The 20,254-nt window shown below is 39.5% G+C and overlaps 1 protein-coding gene across 1 annotated transcript in view; it reads left to right on the top strand.

The window, feature by feature from the left end:
* CALCR (calcitonin receptor) overlaps positions 1-17,400 on the top strand; it is a 150,421-nt gene extending 133,021 nt beyond the window's left edge. Inside the window, exons 10-14 of the mRNA XM_041727944.1 lie at positions 3,237-3,297; positions 3,383-3,449; positions 5,807-6,025; positions 6,715-6,756; positions 17,109-17,400. Of these exons, the coding sequence (XP_041583878.1) occupies positions 3,237-3,297; positions 3,383-3,449; positions 5,807-6,025; positions 6,715-6,756; positions 17,109-17,345 (626 nt within the window). The 3' untranslated portion in view covers positions 17,346-17,400. The remainder of the gene's footprint in view (positions 1-3,236; positions 3,298-3,382; positions 3,450-5,806; positions 6,026-6,714; positions 6,757-17,108) is intronic.
* Positions 17,401-20,254: the final 2,854 nt, after the last annotated feature.

Raw genomic sequence — 20,254 nt, 5'->3', positions numbered from 1 at the left:
AATAGCCAGGACAAGAGAATCTGTTTGGTCTAACTGAAGTCAGGGGGCTAGCCATGGTTCAGTGAATCATGGCCAAGGACTTTGAGAGGGATATTATCACATAGTGCAAACATGTCTGGAGATGGATGACCCATCAAAAAAAAATGGGAGAGGGGTCTCTGTGAACTAGACTGCTCATCTAGAATACACTCCAAACCACCTCACCACTATTCCCCCTTGGTCCCCTCATTCTGTTACCTTAACCATCCAGCAAGTTTAGAAAGCAGGCTTGTAACTATCCTGCCAATTTCACATCCAGTGCTAGGTTCCTTTGCTCTTCCCTGTCCTCAATCAGGTCAGAATGCAAAGATCAAAATGGCCTTTTATTATTTTTTTCTTTTAGCTGCAGCCTTCCACAAGAGGCTGATCTTACCTTTCCCTGACCTTTTCAGCCTCATACACACCTTGTCAGAGATTTCTAGCCTTCCAAAGCTAATCATACCAGGAGTCAACTGAATACAGTTTCATGTCCCTCAACAGTAATTCTGATCATCACAATGCTAATGATGGGTATTGGTCAGATGCCTTCCAACTGAGGACCTAGAAATAACATCCCACCCCTGATGTGACACACACACACACACACACACACACACACACACACCGCATTTCTTACTGGTGTATTTTATTTGCTTCTCTTAAAAATTATGGCATATTTCTTACACTGGTTTTGACTATTCAAAAACATCTATCTGCCATACTCAGAAAATTTTCCATGGAATAAAAAAGGCTATAAATTTCTTCCTGCCTGTGACATTCAGCAAAGATGAGGGCACCCTGGAAGGAACAATTTATAACCACTCTTTCCATTCTGATGCATTGTGAATTAGTTATAGAACTTTTGCTATCATCATAGATAGCTCAATGAAGACATCTGCTTAACACGCAAAAATAATTCAAAGGGAAAAAGGAACAAGATGTTTAGCTGTATCAAAAAGGTAATAAAAATAAGGAAAAAGGGATCCCTGGGTGGCGCAGCGGTTTGGCGCCTGACTTTGGCCTAGGGCGCGATCCTAGAGACCCGGGATCGAATCCCACGTCCGGCTCCCGGTGCATGGAGCCTGCTTCTCCCTCTGCCTATGTCTCTGCCTCTCTCTCTCTCTCTCTGTGACTATCATTAAAAAAAAAAAAATTAAAAAAAAAATTTAAAAAAAAATAAGGAAAAATATTTATGGGATACCTTAACCTTTCTTAATCAGAAAATACTTAAAACTTTATCAGAATGATTGAAGTGAGATCCCAAGGAACATTGCCCTCAGTAAGGTAAGTGGAATCATAAATTTAAAGGAGTGAGGATTTGCACTTCCCCCTAAATAGATGTTTGGAAAGACAGATAGTCAACCAATACAGTCCTAAAGGTAATTATTTTTAGCATGCCAAACCTAAATCTATCTTTCTCTACTTCTACACACATAGGCATGTGCATATGTACATGTGCACACCCCAAAATTCTACTAAACTCTTTACCATCTCTGAGAACAAAATTGAGAAACAACCATGATGATGTATTGTTTTTAAGATTTTGATTTATTCATTTAAGAGAGAGCATGCGCACAAGCAGGGGGAGAGGCAGAGGGAGAAGGAAAAGAAGACTCCCTGCTGCACTGGGAGCCCAACGTGGGACTCGATCCCAGGGTTCTGGTATCATGACCTGAATGGAAGGCAGATGCTTAGCCATCTGAGCCACGCAGGCACCCCACAATGATGCATTTTAAACCAATAGTTCTGTCTTAGCATTTTAGGCAAGCATGATCTTTGGATGGAAAGAAAACAAGTAAAAGTACAACTGAAATAACTCCTCAAGAAAAATAGTGTCACAGGATCTTTAAAGAATGTAATGGAGCAGAGAAGAAGAAATTTCCACTGGATAATAGTTTTATTGTGCTTTTGAAATTATTTTCATACCTAAAAAGTATGATAGGTCCTAAATTTTACAGCGCATGAAATAAAGCATAACCTGTGCTTTTAAAAGAGTCTGAAAGTGAGACAGCAAAAGATTTAGCCCAAGAAAGCTACTTCCTAAGACCTACCTTTGTTTGCAGGTGATGTACATTCCATCCATTCATTTCAGCTGTGAATACTATTACCCACTCCGGGATCTGGAACAGATCCTAAAAATTATAAGAGACATTATGAACATCACCCTCTGGGAAAAAAAAAGTATCTAGCAGTGTAATTCTCCCCAACAAAATAAAAGAATCTTCTTCTGGTAGTTGTTCCCTTACAAATCTGCACGGAGCCACTTACTAGTTGACTTCTCTCAAATCGAAGCAACTTCAAATAGTGAAGTTTAGTTCTCAGAAAAAATCATGTATTTTACAACCCTCTCCAGATTGATTCTTTGCCTTGCTGATTCTCCTCTTGTTATAAATCAAAGAAGGAAAACCCCTCATGGACTTTTGCAACAAACACATAGAATGTAACTAGTCCCCCTTTAAAAAAAAAAAAAGGGATCCTACCGAGAAGGGATTATTTTTACCCTTGCTAACCAGTGAAAGGAAGGGCTGTTATGGCTCTTGGAGCTTGGAGGATAGGAAGAAGAGGAAGGGGAAAACAAACTGCATAAAAAGAGGCTTCATGCCTAGAGCAAGGCAACGAGCACAGGAATTAGTAGATACAGGGTCTGTGCTCCTCTGTACATTAAGAAACACGTCTTCCTCTCTATGAAATGATGAGGCGGGAGTGAGATCTTCATATGCTCCTTCTGTCTGATTCTAAAATGTATGTTTCAGAATAAATCCAGAGAACAAACTTCCATTTCTAAAACCCAAGTGGGCAAATGATATGTTAGAACCTCTATGAATAAAATATAATTATGTTTTGGGTAAAGAGTCTAACTCAAAATACCCTCAGGTCAAGCATTTCATTACTGGCCCTATTAAATTAGATGTGGGGTCACTTCCCTCCATGATGACCCCACTAAAGTCCAGTTCACATGAAGTGAAGAGCTTTCTGGTCTCAACTAATAGTCGTCTTGTCGTCATCATCATCATCATCATCACCACAGACAGAATCAAGAGCATTTTTACTTGGTTTGACCAAAACTAGTTGGTGTAAAAATCAGGGAAGTATTTTGACAGAGATATTAAAACTTGCCACTATTTTTGAAAATAAACTACCATTTTCAATGCAATCATAGTTGCAGCTTCTGCCCAAAAAATCAGGTGTGATTTCTGGGGTTTTTTTTACATTTTTAGGGTTCCCGCTGGTGCCAACCACTATCCATGCGATTACTAGGGCGCTGTACTTCAATGACAAGTAAGTATTTTGGTGGTTTTTAAGTGAACATATTTGCAAATAAAATGCACTTATATTTATGTCCCTTCCCTCTTTTTTTTTTCAGCTGCTGGCTGAGTGTGGAAACCCATTTGCTGTACATCATCCATGGCCCCGTCATGGCAGCACTGGTGGTGAGAATTGCTTTTTATTTATTTTGCTGTTGTTGTTGAGAATTGCTTTTAAATCCATTATTAAGTGTTATCTCTTTGTGAAGATCTCTGTAAAGATGGCTCTGGGTAGCCTATGTATCATAACTTCAAAATTAGACTAATGTAATGGTAATCTATAATGAGATAATCTGTAACAATTCAATTTGAGGATCTTCAAATTAAAAAATAATTTTTATTTAATACAGTCGGGGAAGGGGCATAAGTTCATTTCTACACCCGCCATAACTAAAATATAGCCTTCCTTAACCAACGCTATACCAAAATGCTCCTCACTAAAGGTAGAGACCAAGGGGCTGAAGAATGGTAAGAAGATGTTACTGCTAAAGAAAGTGAAAAACCACACAATCCTTCTGCCCCCTTTTCCCTGTTGTTGTTTTTTTTTTTTCCCCAAACAAAATGATCTTTCATTTCTTCTTTTGGTATGTGAGCTGTCGTCAGACCTGCCACTGAGCATGCACTTAAAAGTATTTCAGGCACTTCACATACATTGCTAGGCTGTTCCTAACAGCAGTACTTCAAAGGAGATACATCAGGACTACTTTTACTCACTGGGAAAACTAGACCCAAAAACACAAGAACTAACTCACCCCAAATCATGTGACTAGTGAAAAGTAGGGTAAAATATGACCATCTGCATCTATCTCCAAGCTCTTTGTTTTTACCTAAGGTTTACTATGTGCTGGCCAGCATCACAACTATCACATTTAATATTTAGACATTATTTGGCCCACTAACCTCAAAGGTGGGTAGGAATGAGAAAAATAAAAACAATCTGAGTCATAAACCATGTTCTGCTCATGTTTGGAAGAAATATCCATTAGTAAGCAACCAACTGAAGTATATCATCCAGCCTGACTTCCCACTGCCCCAATCTCTCCAGAGTAAAGTCTATTTCTTTTGCTCTCCTCCAGAGCAGTGACAGACTTACCACCCGACTGTCCTCACCAGGACCCGCTGATGTGGGTCTTGAATATTGCCAATACCTCATAAGAGTTTAGTAATTACTAAAGGTCTCTTTCCTTTCTTGAATTTTTTTGGGCAACAATGTTTCCTTCTATTCCAGGTAGAAAAATCATTCTAATCATTTAAAAATAAATCATCAATTAAATTTTAAAAACAACTCCGGTTTCAAAACGTATCTTCACAGCCGAAAATAGTTTGGGACGCACCAGAATGGCTAATATTAAAAAGTGTGACCATCCCAAGTGTTGGCAAGGGTAGAGAACAACTGGAATTCTCAACTAGAGCTGGAGGGAACATAAAATGAAGCCACCTCTTTGGAAGACAGTTTGGCAGCCTCTTACAAAGTTAAATATATGCTTGCCATGTCAACAGGCAATCTACTCCTGGGCACTTATTCAAGAGAAATTAAAACATATGTCCACACAAAGACTTGTATACAAATATTCATAGCATATTTATTCACAATAGTCAAATTGTGGCAACCATGCCAATTTCCATCAACAATAGAATGAATAAACAAATACGGTGTGTTATCCATGTAAGGGAGTACTACTCAGCAATAAAAATGAATGACATGCTAATATATACAACATGGATGAATTTCACAGATAATATGTCAAATCAAAGAAGCCAGACACAAAAGAGTATGTACTATGTACTTAGCGGTTGCTTGAGGTGGAGGGGAGAGGGTGGTTGACTGCAAAGGAACAGAAGAGAACTTTCTGGGGTGATGAAAATGCTCTTTGCTTATTTGGAGTGGTTGTTACAGAGACACATACATTTCTGTAAGCTTCTTGAATATAAACTTAAAATCTCCATTTTACTGAATGAGCCTTATACCTCAATGAAGTTATTTCCCTTAAAAAATGTTACAAAGAAGAAGGCTGGGTTATCTGTCTCCACTACATCAACTTTACAGATAGCATTTTTTGGTCTGCATTTCACTTTCAGTGATGTAGTCCTGCCTAAGAGGAATAACCCTTGTAATGAAATGACCAGAAAGCAAGATCTAAAAGTGTCATTTATGACTCTCCTTTGTAAAAATCATAAAAATCAAAGAAAAAACCGCTCTCATTAGAATTGCACCTAATCTATTTACCGCTACAGGAAAAAAAATATTTTATTATTTGGACAGAAAGAAAAAAAAAGGAAATGTGAATTCAGGTCTGACAAGTCTTTTGTTATATGGATGCACCTGGCAATGCTGAGAGAATTACACCACCTGACAGGTCATCTCTCTTGACCTGCAGAGGTGACATCCGCTCCCAGAACTAGACTAACAGGAACTGAGGAAAGCAGGCGTCCTTAAGTCATTCCCACCTGGATGATTCCCTCATAAGCTCATGTCTTTGCAGGTCAATTTCTTCTTCCTGCTCAACATCGTCCGCGTGCTCGTGAGCAAAATGAGGGAAACCCAGGAAGCCGAATCCCACATGTACCTGAAGGCGGTGAGGGCCACTCTGATCCTGGTGCCCCTGCTGGGGATCCAGTTTGTCGTCTTTCCCTGGAGGCCTTCGAACAAGATGCTTGGGAAGATATACGATTACCTGATGCACTCTCTGATTCATTTCCAGGTAAATAAACCAGAGGTTTATTTATTCAACTACTTACTCAGCAGGTTAATGTAGGGTGAGCCATTTTCTAAGGCTCATCTGTGATTAGAAGGTAGATGTAACCTGGATGGGTCTCCTTCTCACTGCCAGTTCCCCTCCCACCTTTTTTTGAATTTCAAAACTGGGGAAGGAAACGAAGGGAATATGAACTTTGAGAACACATCTTTCTGAGGACAAATGTTTGACCGAGGATGGACCCACAGCACAGTCCTGAGTCCTGGGGACAGAACTTCTATTCTCACTGTCCTTTCGACTTTTCCCTCCCCTCGCCAGGATTTTGAGGGCCACATTTTCCCTTCATTAAGGGGAGTTTTGGAGATCAACATAACCAATGCCAATCAGTTTCCCAACCTGGATTGCTATCATCATAGTCATAAATGCCATGAAAACACAGGGCAGAGAAGCAGATGTTTCTATCAGTATGAAATGCCTCCACTGGACCCCAAGCTGGAAGCCATATCCATCTTAAACTAGAATATTCTTATAGTAAAGCACTGAATATGAGTGCACTAGTAATTGTCTTTCATCGAGCCTTGACTTGCTATTGCAATAGTGACATGTTCCTCTCGAGGCTGTCTATTTATATAGATTCCTAAACAACATAATGTACACAAAAATAACTTCAATTCTCTTTTTCCTCCTCTCTTTAGGGATTCTTCGTCGCCGTGATTTACTGCTTCTGCAACAATGAGGTAGGCATGCATTTCACATAACACCATCACTCATTGATACAAAGCCAAAACTTTACAGTTCCCAAAGGGCCTCTGTGCACACTTCATTTGCTCTTACTTCTGCAGTTGACCTCACAGGGTTTCATGACATGCAGGATCATGTATTTTTTTCACTATTTCAAGCTGAATCGTATCCAGTCAATGGGACGATTGTTTCTGTGGTACAATTGCAGATGTTATCCACACAGGCAGCTAAGTTCTGATTTCCTTGGATGGCATGTTAAGCTGGTCATTTCCTTGAGCAGCAACAGTGAAAGCTGTTCTGGAAGTCATGCTATCATCTCTTTGGAAGACCCACTCCTCACCAGGGCAGAGCCAATATCCAGCCAGTATGAACTGGTTCACTGCTTTCTTTCCCTGGTGTCATACCACTTATTCAACATTTTGAAAATTCTCCTGAAGTTAAGAACCAAAAAGGATTCTCAAATAATTAATGTATTATCTGAATATTTAGATCAGTAAAATCTAGGGATCCATACAGCCAGTATTGTCAGGGCGTTTTAGCCAGAGTTCCATTTCTTCTTATGGAAACTTCTTGCCTAAGACCCCAACTGTAAAGCATAAAAACGGAGCTGCTTACTGTTGCTGGGAATGCAAACTGGTACAGCCCCTATGGAAAACAGTATGGAGGCTCCTTGGAAAATTAAAAATAGAAATATCATATGATCTAGTAATTCTACTACAAGATATTAACCCCAAGAAAATGAAAATACTAATTCAAAGAGATATATGCACTCCTATGTGTATAGCAGCTAGCTAAGATGTGGAAGCAACCTAAGTGTGTCCACTAATGGATGGATGGATAAAGAAGATCTGGTATATTCATACAATGGAATATTATTCAGCCACAAAAAATGAAATCTTACCATTTGTAACATACATGTTAATTATACTTGAATTAAAAAAACAAGTGGGGCTGTTTAAATTTGTACCAAAGAATATCCAGGGCTTCAAGAAACATGGTTGATAATCCCTCATTTTTCAGGTGAGAAATCTATACTCCAGAAGAACATATGACTTGCACAATGTCACAATCATAGTTATATAACCAGGACTAGAATCCAAATTTCCTGATTCTTAATTAAATGAACTAAATCTTCCACTGCACCATAATATATCTATGATTCCTTCCTGGAGCTTTGTAAGTATACATACTCTAGTTATATACCATATAAATTGTAATGTACAGTTAATTTTTATAATTTTACATTGATTCCTCTTAAGAATAATTCTTTTTATTTATTTGAGAGAAAAGGATTCGGGGTGGGGGCAGGAGGAGCTGAACAGGGAACCTGACTCAGGGCTCAGTCCCAGGACCCTGGGTCATAATCTGAGCTGAAGACAGACACTTAACCAATTGAGCCACCCAGGTGCCCCTTAAGAATAATTCTATAACAAGGAAAATAACATTTGGTTAAGACATCAACAAACATTTTATTTTCCTGTTATAATTAAAAAGGTTTTCTAACCAGAATTAACTGATATTCAATTGATTCTCTGTTCTTTATTTCTTCAGTTAAACAGTGAGCACCTATAATATTTTGTTCTATAACCTGTTACTTATCTCCCACCTTGACATTGCATTGCAAGATTTCTGTCATTCTCCTCCTTTATAATTTTATCCCTCCCTTCATCCATTCATCCATAAACTCATTCCTTCATTCAGCAGAAATACATTGTGCATTCACTAGCACTAGGGCATAGACTGAAGGCCTGGGACAGAAATGAAAAGACATCCTTCTGCTGCCAGCTGTTAGTGTCTCTTTGGTTTTTTTGTTTGTTTGTTTTAAGATCAGCAAACACCAATAAATAAATAGGGCTTAGGGCATCCTGTCTGCATATCCGTTTCCGTGAACATGTATCTCTCTCTTTTGGGTTGTTTCAGGTGCCACACAAATAGACGTCTCCACCTAAAGGAATATCTATATAGGGCTAATATAAAAATCAGTTTCAGGAGGGGCGTACCTTGAAAACATGGGAGGACCGCATGCATTTGCAAAAATACCTCAGCACTTACTGTGTTTTAACCATGAGGCTGTCTTTGAAGTGTCAGGCACAGAAAGCAAGCCAGGAAGTATTCCCAACAATTGAATGTTTCGAGTTCATTTGAGTATGTTATCTCTGCTTTTCGAAGTAAAGAAACCATCTCCATTTTAATTAAGATTCTGTTACGGGGGGAAGCTACAAGTGTGACATTTCTAATAAGCTAGAAATTGCATACTGTGCCAAATGTCACATCACAGCCCCATGCATCTGAGGCATGTGGCTCTCTGCTGGGCCTCCTGGGAGTCCCTGGCTTACCCCGTAAGCCAGCAGGGCACTCGCACCTGCAGGAGGTTCCTGCAGCTGCAGCTGCCACAGAGCTGTGACTGGGCTGTGCCCAGCAGCACACTGAGTTTTAGCAGAGATCTAGGAGGCCGCGATGTCAGTTAGACAGTGAAGATGAAGTTTTCATTTTTATTTTTTATCCGTTTGTTTTCAGTGATTCCTATTGTGGAAATGGGTCACATAGTGGACAGACTAGAAGCAGGGAAGAAATTTGGAGAATTACAGCAGAAGGAACCAGGAAGCCACAAGGAGAGGATGTTTAGGGATCACATAGTTCCTACAAATCTTCCAAGAGTGTGAACACTGGAAAGCCTTTCAGTAAATTATTAAGTATCTAAAGGACTTCAAAAAGATGGTGACAGCTAGAAAGATGCCGAGTGTTTCCAAGCCGCAGCTTAAAACTTGAGTGAGCACCGACAACACCGTGCATGTTCTCCCTGTTTCATGTTTCCTGCGATTGTCCGTGCATTGTGGATAAGATAAAATCATTTGTAGACCAAAGGAGCATGATCAGAAGGACCTCAAGTTAACAGTAACAGATTGGAGTGTATGGAAACTGCAACTATTTTTCTTCATTGTAACTTATCTTGCTTTAAAGAGCCCATCCCACCAGATTCTAAGAGACAGCAGTCTCTTTCTAGAAAATATTTAGTTCCAAAGCCTTTGTCCAGATGTGCGGCTGGTAGCCCCTTTGGGAACCCAAGGTGGCTCCCCTCTCTTCTGAGGGCCCCAGAAATCTTTTTTCTGTGTAGCCTCCTTGACCAGGCCCCTGCCCTATCCTTTTAAAAAAAAATTTTCTTTATTCATTCATGAGAGAAACAGAGAGAGAGAGAGAGAGAGGCAGAGACACAGGCAGAGGGATAAGCAGGCTCCATGCAGGGAGCCCGACGTGGGACTCGATCCTGGGACTCCAGGATCATACCCCAGGCCAAAGGCAGGCACTAAACCACTGAGCCACCCAGAGATCCCGACCCCCCGCCCAATCCTTTTTTTTTTTTTAAGATTTTATTTATTTATCCGTGAAAAACAGAGAGAGAGACAGAGACAGAGGCAGAGGGAGAAGCAGGCTCCCTGCAGGGAGCCCGATCCTAGGACTCGATTCCAGGACTCCAGGATCATGCCCTGGGCTGAAGGCAGATGTTTTAACTGCAGAGCCACCCAGATGTCCCACCCTATGTCCAGATAGCTAATGCTATGCACCAGTTCTCTCTTCTAAGCCACCCAAGGAGCCTGGGAGTCAGCCTCCTTTCTTCACACTGTGAATCTCTCTTTAACCCATGTCATAGCCATTCCCACTCCACCGCTCGGGCACCAAGTTGGTTATGATTCCAAGCCAAATGTGTGACTTCTTTGTATGGCTTATCAATTTCTAGACCTGTACTCTCTGAATCAAAAAAGACTTGCTATACTGAGGTGTTTCTATTACTACTGCCTTCTTTCTTCTCTCCACTTCCCCAGGTATTTACACCATGAAGGGGAGATGCAAGGTCATTGGTCTCTGTATCTCTCTCTTCTCTTCCTCTTAGGATTGGAAGGACTTTGTACTCACCACTTCTCCTTCCTCTTTGCAGGGGACTCTCCTTATGCCATATCCTGCATGTTCTCTATACTATAGCTTTTAGTAAAATCCTATTTTCAGAGTAGTATGGTTTTCACTTCATATGCAAAGATAAGCTTTTCTATTAAGAAAATTCTTTCTCTTATTCAATAAAACCTGGTTTTTGCAGCTGTTGTTTTTCTAGAGGGTCAAGAATGTCAGCTTTGAGACTTAAAGCTAAGCAATAATTTGCTCTACACCTATATTCTCAAACTTAGGTGCTTCTCAGGATCACCTGGAAAGTTTGTTAAAACAAGAGTGCTTGGCCCCTACCAGAAGAGTTTCCTATTCAGTAGGACAGGGATGGGGCCTGAAAATTTGGATTTCTAAGAGGTTTCCAGCTGATGATGCTGCTGCTGATCAGAGAACACACTTCGAGAACCTACTCTAGACAAAATCTAATTTGTTCTTCAAGCAATGAATGACCTTGACTTAATGAATAAGGGAGTTGCAGGGGAATTTATTTAGGAAATACAATAAATATTTTCAAAAATATTAACCTTATTGTAGATGGTATTTATCAATTGTTGTCTTCTAGAACAGGAAAGCTTCTACAAACACAGGAGAGTAGATAGTAAAAGGGAATTAGAAAGTCTTGATCTTACAATCATGAAGTACCCAATTACCTCCAACTGTAGAGCATGTAAACTCTGTAAGATAAAGACCAGTAAAGACAATGCTCCAAAAGGGTGAAAAACATATCAGTAACAACTTTATAAATAATATTCAGAAGTATCCCCTTCAGTATCTAATAGGGATCCAGTTTCAAAAAGTCATATAAAAGCATTTAAAGCATACTTCCTAGTGTTTTTAAAACTCATAATTTTTCATCTTACATTTAGATTGCAGCAGGTCTGTTGAGTTATGGCATCAACAAGTGAAGGTATGAGGGAGCAGATCTGAAAATCTTGGTATGTGTTTAATCAAAACTCCTGGAGATAAATCCCACCTTCCATTCAGCTGTAATGCTGGTGCTTGTACTGAACTTCAGGAAAACAAAGGCCAAAGATAAAAGCATTCAAGTCTAACCATGGAGATTCCGGTCTGATTTTCTTTTACACAAATGTAGAAACTGAGGCCCAAATATATCAACCTTATATAGATGGTTAATAATATAGCCAGGTGTAAATTATGTCTTCAAACCATTAGACCAGGGCTCTATTTTTAAAGTTGGCAATAAATAAATTGATATAATTAGGGAAAATGTAAAGTGGTCTGTGTTAATTGCTTTTATAATGAGTGATGAATCTATATAATTCAAAACTTTGTATATTATATTTATCACATTGGAAACTCCTAACATTTCTGATGCTTTACAAGAGCAATGAAAAGTCTTCCTGGTTTGTTTGTTTGTTTGTTTTCAAACAGATTCATTGCCCTTATTCTTGTGATCAAAGCAGCATCAAGCTCAACCTGTGGTATTGTAGGAGATAATTGCCCTATTAAACTATAATTATTCAAGTGTCTTTTACATCCTGCTAAGGGCCTATTCTTATATGTGTGGTTTACAAATTGAAGCAGATTGCCATCTCCACACAAAAGAATAGATTATAATTCAGGAATGCAATTATAGAACTATGAACATTTCTGTAATAATAATATTAAAAACATAAAATAGGCCTCAAATCCTTTGGCCTCCTGCTGGGCAGGGTACTTCATTAATATGCATAGATACTCCAATGGGGATTATTTTGAAGGAACAGATGAAGAAAAACAAAGACTGCTTTGTTTTGTTTTTTGTTTTTTGTTTTTTTTTTTTTTTGGTCTGCTGGGCACTTTTACAAAGTCACTCTAAACTTATACTGTGTACTTTGGATACCTCTAAATATCTGTGTAAATTTTATCTATAAAGACAGTGTTGGTATTTGAGAGATGCTGAATCCACGGAAACTATCAATTCCCTTTGTGTGGAGATATCGCTTTTCCAAAAATATGCTGAAGCAGTATATTTCTAATTCCTCAACTGGGCATTTTATGGTTCCTAGATTATAAACCTGGTATTTAAAGCATTTAAAGACCTACATTTAATAGACAATACAACCCAAACAAAACCATGCCATCTCTTGGGTAGTCCCGACAGAAAAATATCTTGTACAGAAATCCAAAGGAAATCCAGGAAGTAGCAAGCTTGGGCCATAGAGCACTCTTTGGAGACCTAGTTTGGAATGTGTGAGATCAGAAACTATGTGTGTCATTGAGAGGTCTTTTTATTTTCTTAGCACCACCCCCCCAAAAAAAGAATATGACAGAAGAGTTTCATTTTAGTCTGAAGACTTGAGGTCAACATCCTGCCATAATAACAGTACAATAATAGCAATAATAACAGTAGCCTCCCTGTATGGTACTTTAAAACTTAGATGCCACTTTGATATATATTGTCACAATTTAATACTTCAAACAGAAAGTGAAGTAGAAGAGTTGTATTAAAGAAAGGAATCTCAAAAAAAAAAAAAAGGAATCTCAGAGAGGTTAACAATCCTACCCAAGATTACAAGGCTAATGTGGGCAGAGTGAGTTCCTTGACCCAAAGTTCAGTCCTTTCTTTCCTGGCATCGATTGAGACCCGGTGAAATGATCCTATTGGTGGAAAATTAACAGAAAGGTGGTATGATGTTACCCAATGACAGTCTTCCTTTCTTATCCAGCTGATTGCCCGTACAGTGTAACAAGTGCCTGCTTCTGATCCTTTCCAAAAGTAGCAACTCATTGGAGTTCAAGAGCAGTTCCCCAAAACACTTACCATGGCATGAGAGAAGACCTAGTAACAGTTGTAGATGATCTAACATCCAATAGCTTACACTTCACCTCAGGAAGGAATTCAGGTTCTCAAAAAACAGTGATTCTAGGTCTCATATCAAAACCCAGTGTTTCCTGTTTGCATGAAAGAAAATTTCAATTTCTCCATTAGGTTTGTTCTAGATGGTTTCAGTTCCCCACCCTAGGACCACTGGATACCAATGCACTAATTTTGGTCATTAGTGATCACTTTCTTGGCTGAAAGAGCTATGAATTCATTCTAGAATGGATGTTGACAATCAGTCAACAAGTATTTGTTGAATAACTAACTGCTATATGCCAAACAGCATGACATGTTCTGGGAATATAAAAAGAACAAGACATGGTTCTTGCTTTTAAGGATTTCAATGTAATAAGAGCAATAATGAACATAACTGCAACAAGTGCATAGAAAAGAGACTCCTGACTCTGGATCAGGGGGTCAAGAAAAGATTCCTGGGGAAAGAGAGTTGAGTCCTGAAAAACAAGTTTTGGCCACAGTGAAGGGTGAGAGAGGGGCATTTCGGTCAGGAGGAGCAGTGTGAGCAGAGGAGCCTGATGGAAAGAAACAATATAGCTGGTGGAGAGAGACCAGCAGCTTGTTAATTTTTGGAGAATTCAGGTCAAGGCAATAAGTGGCTTAAAACCACTTTGGCAGAGGATTGGCCAACTCAGGCAAAAGCAGTAGGATTATGGGAATCTTCCACTTCTGCCACTGACAGCAGCTCTGTGCCTAGTGTCTAAGTGCTCTTACAGGACCCAAATCCCTTCTATGTGTGCCTGGCCTAGTGGCTGAAATGGAGGCATTTTTGGTAAGTAGCTCAAGGACAAAACCATCAGACCAAGATTTCAGGTCACTTTTGGGTGTGGACTGAACTCCTTCTGAAGAGAATAACCCAGATCAAGTTCAGCCCATTTGGAGTATGTCACCCAACTACTGTTTTGAATGGCAATAGCTGAGTCCAGGAAGCCACTGTGTGTAAAGGAGCACAGTGTTTCAAGTAGAGAGAATAAATGGGCCTAATCTTTCAGACTTTGTCTTCTCTTTGTGTCTTGATCTCTAGACAGAAATGTCTCAGAGGGTTAACAAATTAGTCAATGCTCAGTTATTCAGCACCTAATGTAGATAAACTGTCCTAATTGCTTTTCTTTTTTACTGTTTCATTCTTCCTCATTTCTGCCTCTTCCATTCCTCCAATCCATCCTGTCCTCTCTAGCTGTATTACAGCTTCTATTTGTACCTCTTCTACTAATGTGCTTAGAAAACCATAGGAGGGAAACACTGCCATGAATCAATTTCCAACCAGTAAATAGCCCTAATAAGAACTAGACCAGATAGGAGCCTACAGGTTCTGGATTATCATAAGGGAGATACTTGACTCTCTCAAATCCAGCCACCTTGACTGGAAGATCCTTGGAGGGGAGTCAGCATGGGGAGAGAATCACAGAAAAAGTAGGGATGCACCAGCATAGCATACTAGGTGATTTCAATAACCTCAGTAAATCTTACTCATAACTCTGAATTAGTGTCATCATCTCCTTTTTACAAAGGAGAAAAGTCTAAGAAAGAAAAAGGGGGGGAAAAACCACATAGCAAACAAACTGGTACTCAACTGCAAACAGCACAGTCTTTGGAGCATATGTGTAAACACTTAATGCCTATGCAATGACCACAAGAAACAAATCATTTCTCAATTTAGTTCTAAACTTAATGATGAGCTCTCTACAGTGTATGCTGTGGCCAAGCGGCATGGTCAGGAGTCATGGGCTTCACCTGGCCTTGTGGTCCCACCACATTTCCAATTGTCAGACCCTGGACACATTGCATAACCTTTGCCCCTCTTTGTAAAGTGAAGGAAACAGTAGTAGTGCCTTCTCAGAGGGCTGTTGTAAGGATTATATAAGTTCATACTAATCAAGAGCTTGGAAAATGGCACATGGTAAGCCCTCAATAAAATACCAGCTACAGCTACAGCTTTTCATGCCATCCGTGGTCCTCTGTACATCTTTTGTCAATGCAAGGTTCAGCTGCATGGCACATAGCTTGACCATGGCACTTAAAGTATTGGTCTTTGTCTCTCTGAAATAAAATCAGATGGATACTGCTCTGCACTCATGCACTCATCACCTCCAAAAAAACCAAAAACACAAAACAAGAGTCTGTTGCCACAGTAATTCCAAATGGTCAGCTTACCAGTATTCCAAATTATCAGATTACCAAATTCCTCTGATTGCCACTTGCCATCTTGAACTTGACAGCTCCTCTGCTGTATGAAGAGGAACCTCTCCAGTTACAAGTTTCATACCCTCTTGTCTTCAGTGAATCATCTGACCCTTTTGCCTTTTTCTGAGTAAAATATTTAAAATGATATGACAAATACTAATAGTCATTTGGAAAAATTGTCCTGCTATGATACACAGAAAATGTATTTGCCAGAGAAATTATTCAGTCTTCTATCATGCATATTGCTTTATAACATTAATAGGTTGTGCTATCATTTATACCTTCTTTTCCATTCATGCAAACATGGCTCTTCACAGTCAACGTGTTACATGCTTTATCTCATGTCCTACTGTTTCCCAATTCCCCCTCCTATGCCCCCCTTAATGGATGGATCTTATATTCAAGTTTGGTAGCAAAATAACTGAAGATGTATTAATAAACTGATGCAAAGATTTTACATAACAGCTTGTCTCATGCACTGAGCAACAGAAACTCAGACACGTAGAGCAGATATTGTAGCAATACTAATTATTTTAGTCTTGTTCAGCTATAGAGAAAAGCAAGAAGTTGGGAGACGGCAGGGAAGATGAACTTAACAACTAAATTGAATTCAGTTCTGAAGAAAGCAGAGCTAGACAAGCAGCATTACTGTCTGTACAGGTTCTCCTCCACTGTGGTCATCGCCCTTTTCGTAATTAGAGCTTCCCAGCGTTAGCATGTTCTCCTTCTCCTGTGTTCAATAGAGAGTTTATCGTATTTAGAAAGCAGTTCTGGTAAGTTTGTTTACATATTAGAAGTTTTTCCATAGGAAAGGATGGAAATTTTATTCCTAAAATCATGGCACTCCATTAACCAGAGTTCTGTCTGGCACACCCCCACCTCAAGCCTAGTTGAAGAAAGGAAAATCAGCAGTACGATGCCCTGATCTCAAGACCTGGGGCTGTGCTTTGGGTTACTTTTTTTTTTTTTTTTTTCCATGACCAGTAATGTGTAGGTTTAGATGAAAGCTTCTGCCTTGTTGGAGATGGTAGCCGATCAAAAACTCTTTTCAAAATCTTTTCCTCTGATATGACATGTAGACCATATTTGGCCTAAACCAAGTCACATTTCATATCATTGGATATAAAGAGGTAAAGAAGAGACTTTTACTCAAAGGAGGAAACGCCCTCGCCAGTGGTGGCTGAGGCAAGCATCTCGTTCCTCCGATTTGCCAATTCTCCCAAAATGGTACGTTCTGCCACCGGAGCGGACGTACTGCGAGGTCCTTTGGCTCAGAATTGCGACTCGACCTCTTTCACCCTCGGATAAGCCCCAAGCACTGCGTCCATGAGCGTGGCTTGGGTCGTTTCTGACACTGATGCCAAAACAAGGTTCCCTTTTCTCTTCCAGGTCCAAACCACTGTGAAGCGTCAGTGGGCCCAGTTCAAAACCCAGTGGGACCAGCGCTGGGGGCGACCGAACCCCCGGCGCTCCGCGGCCAGTGCCGCCGCCGCCGCCGCCGAGGCCGGGGACATCCCGGTTTACATCTGCCATCAGGAGCCGAGGAACGAAGCCGCCAACAACCTGGGCGAGGAGGGTGCCGAGGTCATCGCTCTGGAAATCATCGAGCAAGAGTCATCCGCTTGAATGTGAAGCTAATGCAGCATCGTGATCACTGAGCCTTCATTTCCTGGGAGACAGACCGACCATGCGTTTAAAGTGATCCCCATCCTCCCAGGAGCTGAGCATATCATTTGTGAAGAATTATTAAGTGAATTTGTCCATAGTAAACCTGGAGAAAGTTATCCTTGGTACTATTGCTGTGGGAGACAGTCTAGGAATGGGGTCTCCCACTGCATCCCTTGTGAACTCCATCTTTCATCCGGGACTGAGATGCAGATGTCATAGTAATGCAAGCAAAGTATCCAAGAAAAACACAATTAAATTGACCTAGTTCAGAAACAGGGTGCTCCTTGTTAATCTTGAGCCATTTATAACTTTGAAAAATTAAAATCACGGTCACTATCTTTCTTTTTAACTCTAGACTTTGAATTAGAATATTTCTGTATTTGGCTATGGATCTGATTTTTAATTTTTTTATTTCAATCAATTCCGATATTACTCAGATGTTTTACCATCCACACAATGTAAACCACACAAATTATATGACCTCTGCAAGACCAAGTGGCTTTGACAGGAATGAAATTTTGTCTTCGAATGAAAAAAGAAATTTAGAGTCAATTTGCTCAAAACATTAGATGGGCCAATTTGTTAATTGGTTTGTTAGTATCATGTGCTCAGTGTGGCTTTGGATAGTCCTGTCCACTGAAAAGGCCCCATCAGCTGTGAAGAACTGGCCTGCATGCTGAATGTGCTCTAGTCGCGGACATTTATACGAGGGGAGGTCACAAAGAATCCATCACTAAATTTTTCACAAAACTGCCAAAAATATAATTTCTAGTGGAAGAGAATATTCTCTTTAAAGAGAGTTTTCCACTTTCTTAAGCTCCAGGATTTATAAAGCAAATCACTCTAAGGTTTATAAAGCAGATTACCTCTTGCCCTTGGGTGCTATCTAGCAGTAAAAGATAAATTTGCTTAAGACTGGTAATTAAAAGACTCCATATAAATCCATTAACTGCCTTCTACCCAGCTTCAAAGCTTAACAAGATCTCGGTCTTTTCCAGGAAGATTCAGTAGGGCTAATGAGAAATCAGTTTGTAGTTGACCTCTTGTTTGCTGCTATTAGCAAAACAGGAGGAGGAAAAGTAACTGCTACAAGTTGAACCATCTACCAGTTCATTTCAAATAAAAGTAGAGGTTCTTATTAAAACCCAATACTATATCACCACGTCTCTCTTTACATCCTCAGTATAAAATCTTCAAACATCCCCAAATAAACCAGTTCTCGTTACTGGCACCTGAAGTTCATTTGTGAATTTGCAAGAGTCATCAGAGTTACCATCATTTGATTTTGTGCTAAGTGAGGAGATCCATTGAAACCCTCCAAATCTCAAATCTCATCTATGTCGATGCCACTGCCTTTCGGAGGTGATGTAGTTGTGGAAAAACAAAAAGTTGATTTGTTCTGGTTACATATTTCGTGCACCCAAAGAAAATTATATTCCTTCAGTGAAAATGTATTTTGGATACTAAAGTGGTTTACATCTCCTTTACTGAATGTAAGGGAGGAATTGAAAAGAAGGTATTTTTCCAATCACAGTGTTTATGTAGTGGTGTTCCTATTTTCGTTTACAAACATGGAAAACAGAGTATTTGAGGCAGCTCTAGTACAAATGTGATAATATATTGCTAAATATTCTAGACATTATTGTGCTATTTTAGTAGGGGCTGACGAAACAACACAGCTTACCGTAGAATTATACATAGTGCCAAAATGATGTGAACTGCTTACGCTATGTATATGTATAAATTAATACAGAGTATGTTAAAAGCAAAAAGATGTATATGTGCATATTTTTCTAAGGAAATATATTCTCATCTTTCATTCATTCATCTCGTCTCCTGCTCATTCCATGTTCATCTTTTCACTTCAGACATGGGCAGCTAACATCCCATTTAGTTTGGGTAGCAGGAAGGGGAAAGATAATCCAAAAGTATAGGTTAGAAAACCATGTGCAAAAACATCAAGAATATTGTCTTTGTCAGTGTGATCATCTTTCATCTTCAACTAGACTATAAACTCCAAAGCACAGTTCTCATGCCCTTCATAATGCAAAAACCACACACAACTGTTGATCTCTATGGTGGAAGTTTGGGAAACACAGCAAAGAAATCTAGGGCAAGGAGTATCACATCCTTTTATTGTTCTTAACTTTTTTTTTCTTTCATTATTTTTGGACAAGACTTGAACTGTCCAACATCACATCAGATCATTAGAATTGTTACAATCATTGATTTTTAATATAGTTTGGGAGAGAGACTAAGGCAGGATAAAAGGCGACTAATTAAATGTCATTAGAATGCATAAAGGCCACTATTGGAAAGATTTTCAGATCTGGAAAGCATGAAATGGAAGAAATGAGGATTAAATGAGAACTGTGATAAGCTAATAAAGGGGAACAGGAACGATTTGTAGTTTCTGCACACTATTCAACTATTGTCCTCGTGAGAGCTGGAGAACTTTTTCAGAAAAGACACATAAGGGCTACATCTTTCCCTTTCTGTACCAGGAGGCAATACAGATAGATATTATTACCCTTGTGATCTTGAAAAACAAAAGTTATTTTCCATCATACCATAAACCTGATTCTTCCAGAGGGCAACTTGAACTCAGATGGTCAGTTACCCACCTGCTTTGATCCCTACTACAAAATGATCCAAAATAGACCTTTGAGTATGCATAGATATCATGGTTGTTAAAGAAGGAAAGGTGTTGAAAAAGAAATGACAGAAACACTATCGTTGTGGAGCTCCAACCTGGTCATTCATTCCTTCATTCATTATCATCGATTCAACAGGCATTTCATAGACCTTATTTAGCTCCACGACAAATATTTATGAGTTATCATGGCAAAGTTTCTTGGCAGTGATTG

The sequence above is a fragment of the Vulpes lagopus genome, chromosome 13, assembly GCF_018345385.1.
Source record: "Vulpes lagopus strain Blue_001 chromosome 13, ASM1834538v1, whole genome shotgun sequence".
Taxonomy (NCBI): Eukaryota; Metazoa; Chordata; class Mammalia; order Carnivora; family Canidae; genus Vulpes; species Vulpes lagopus.
This window is presented reverse-complemented; position numbering and strand designations above follow the sequence as displayed.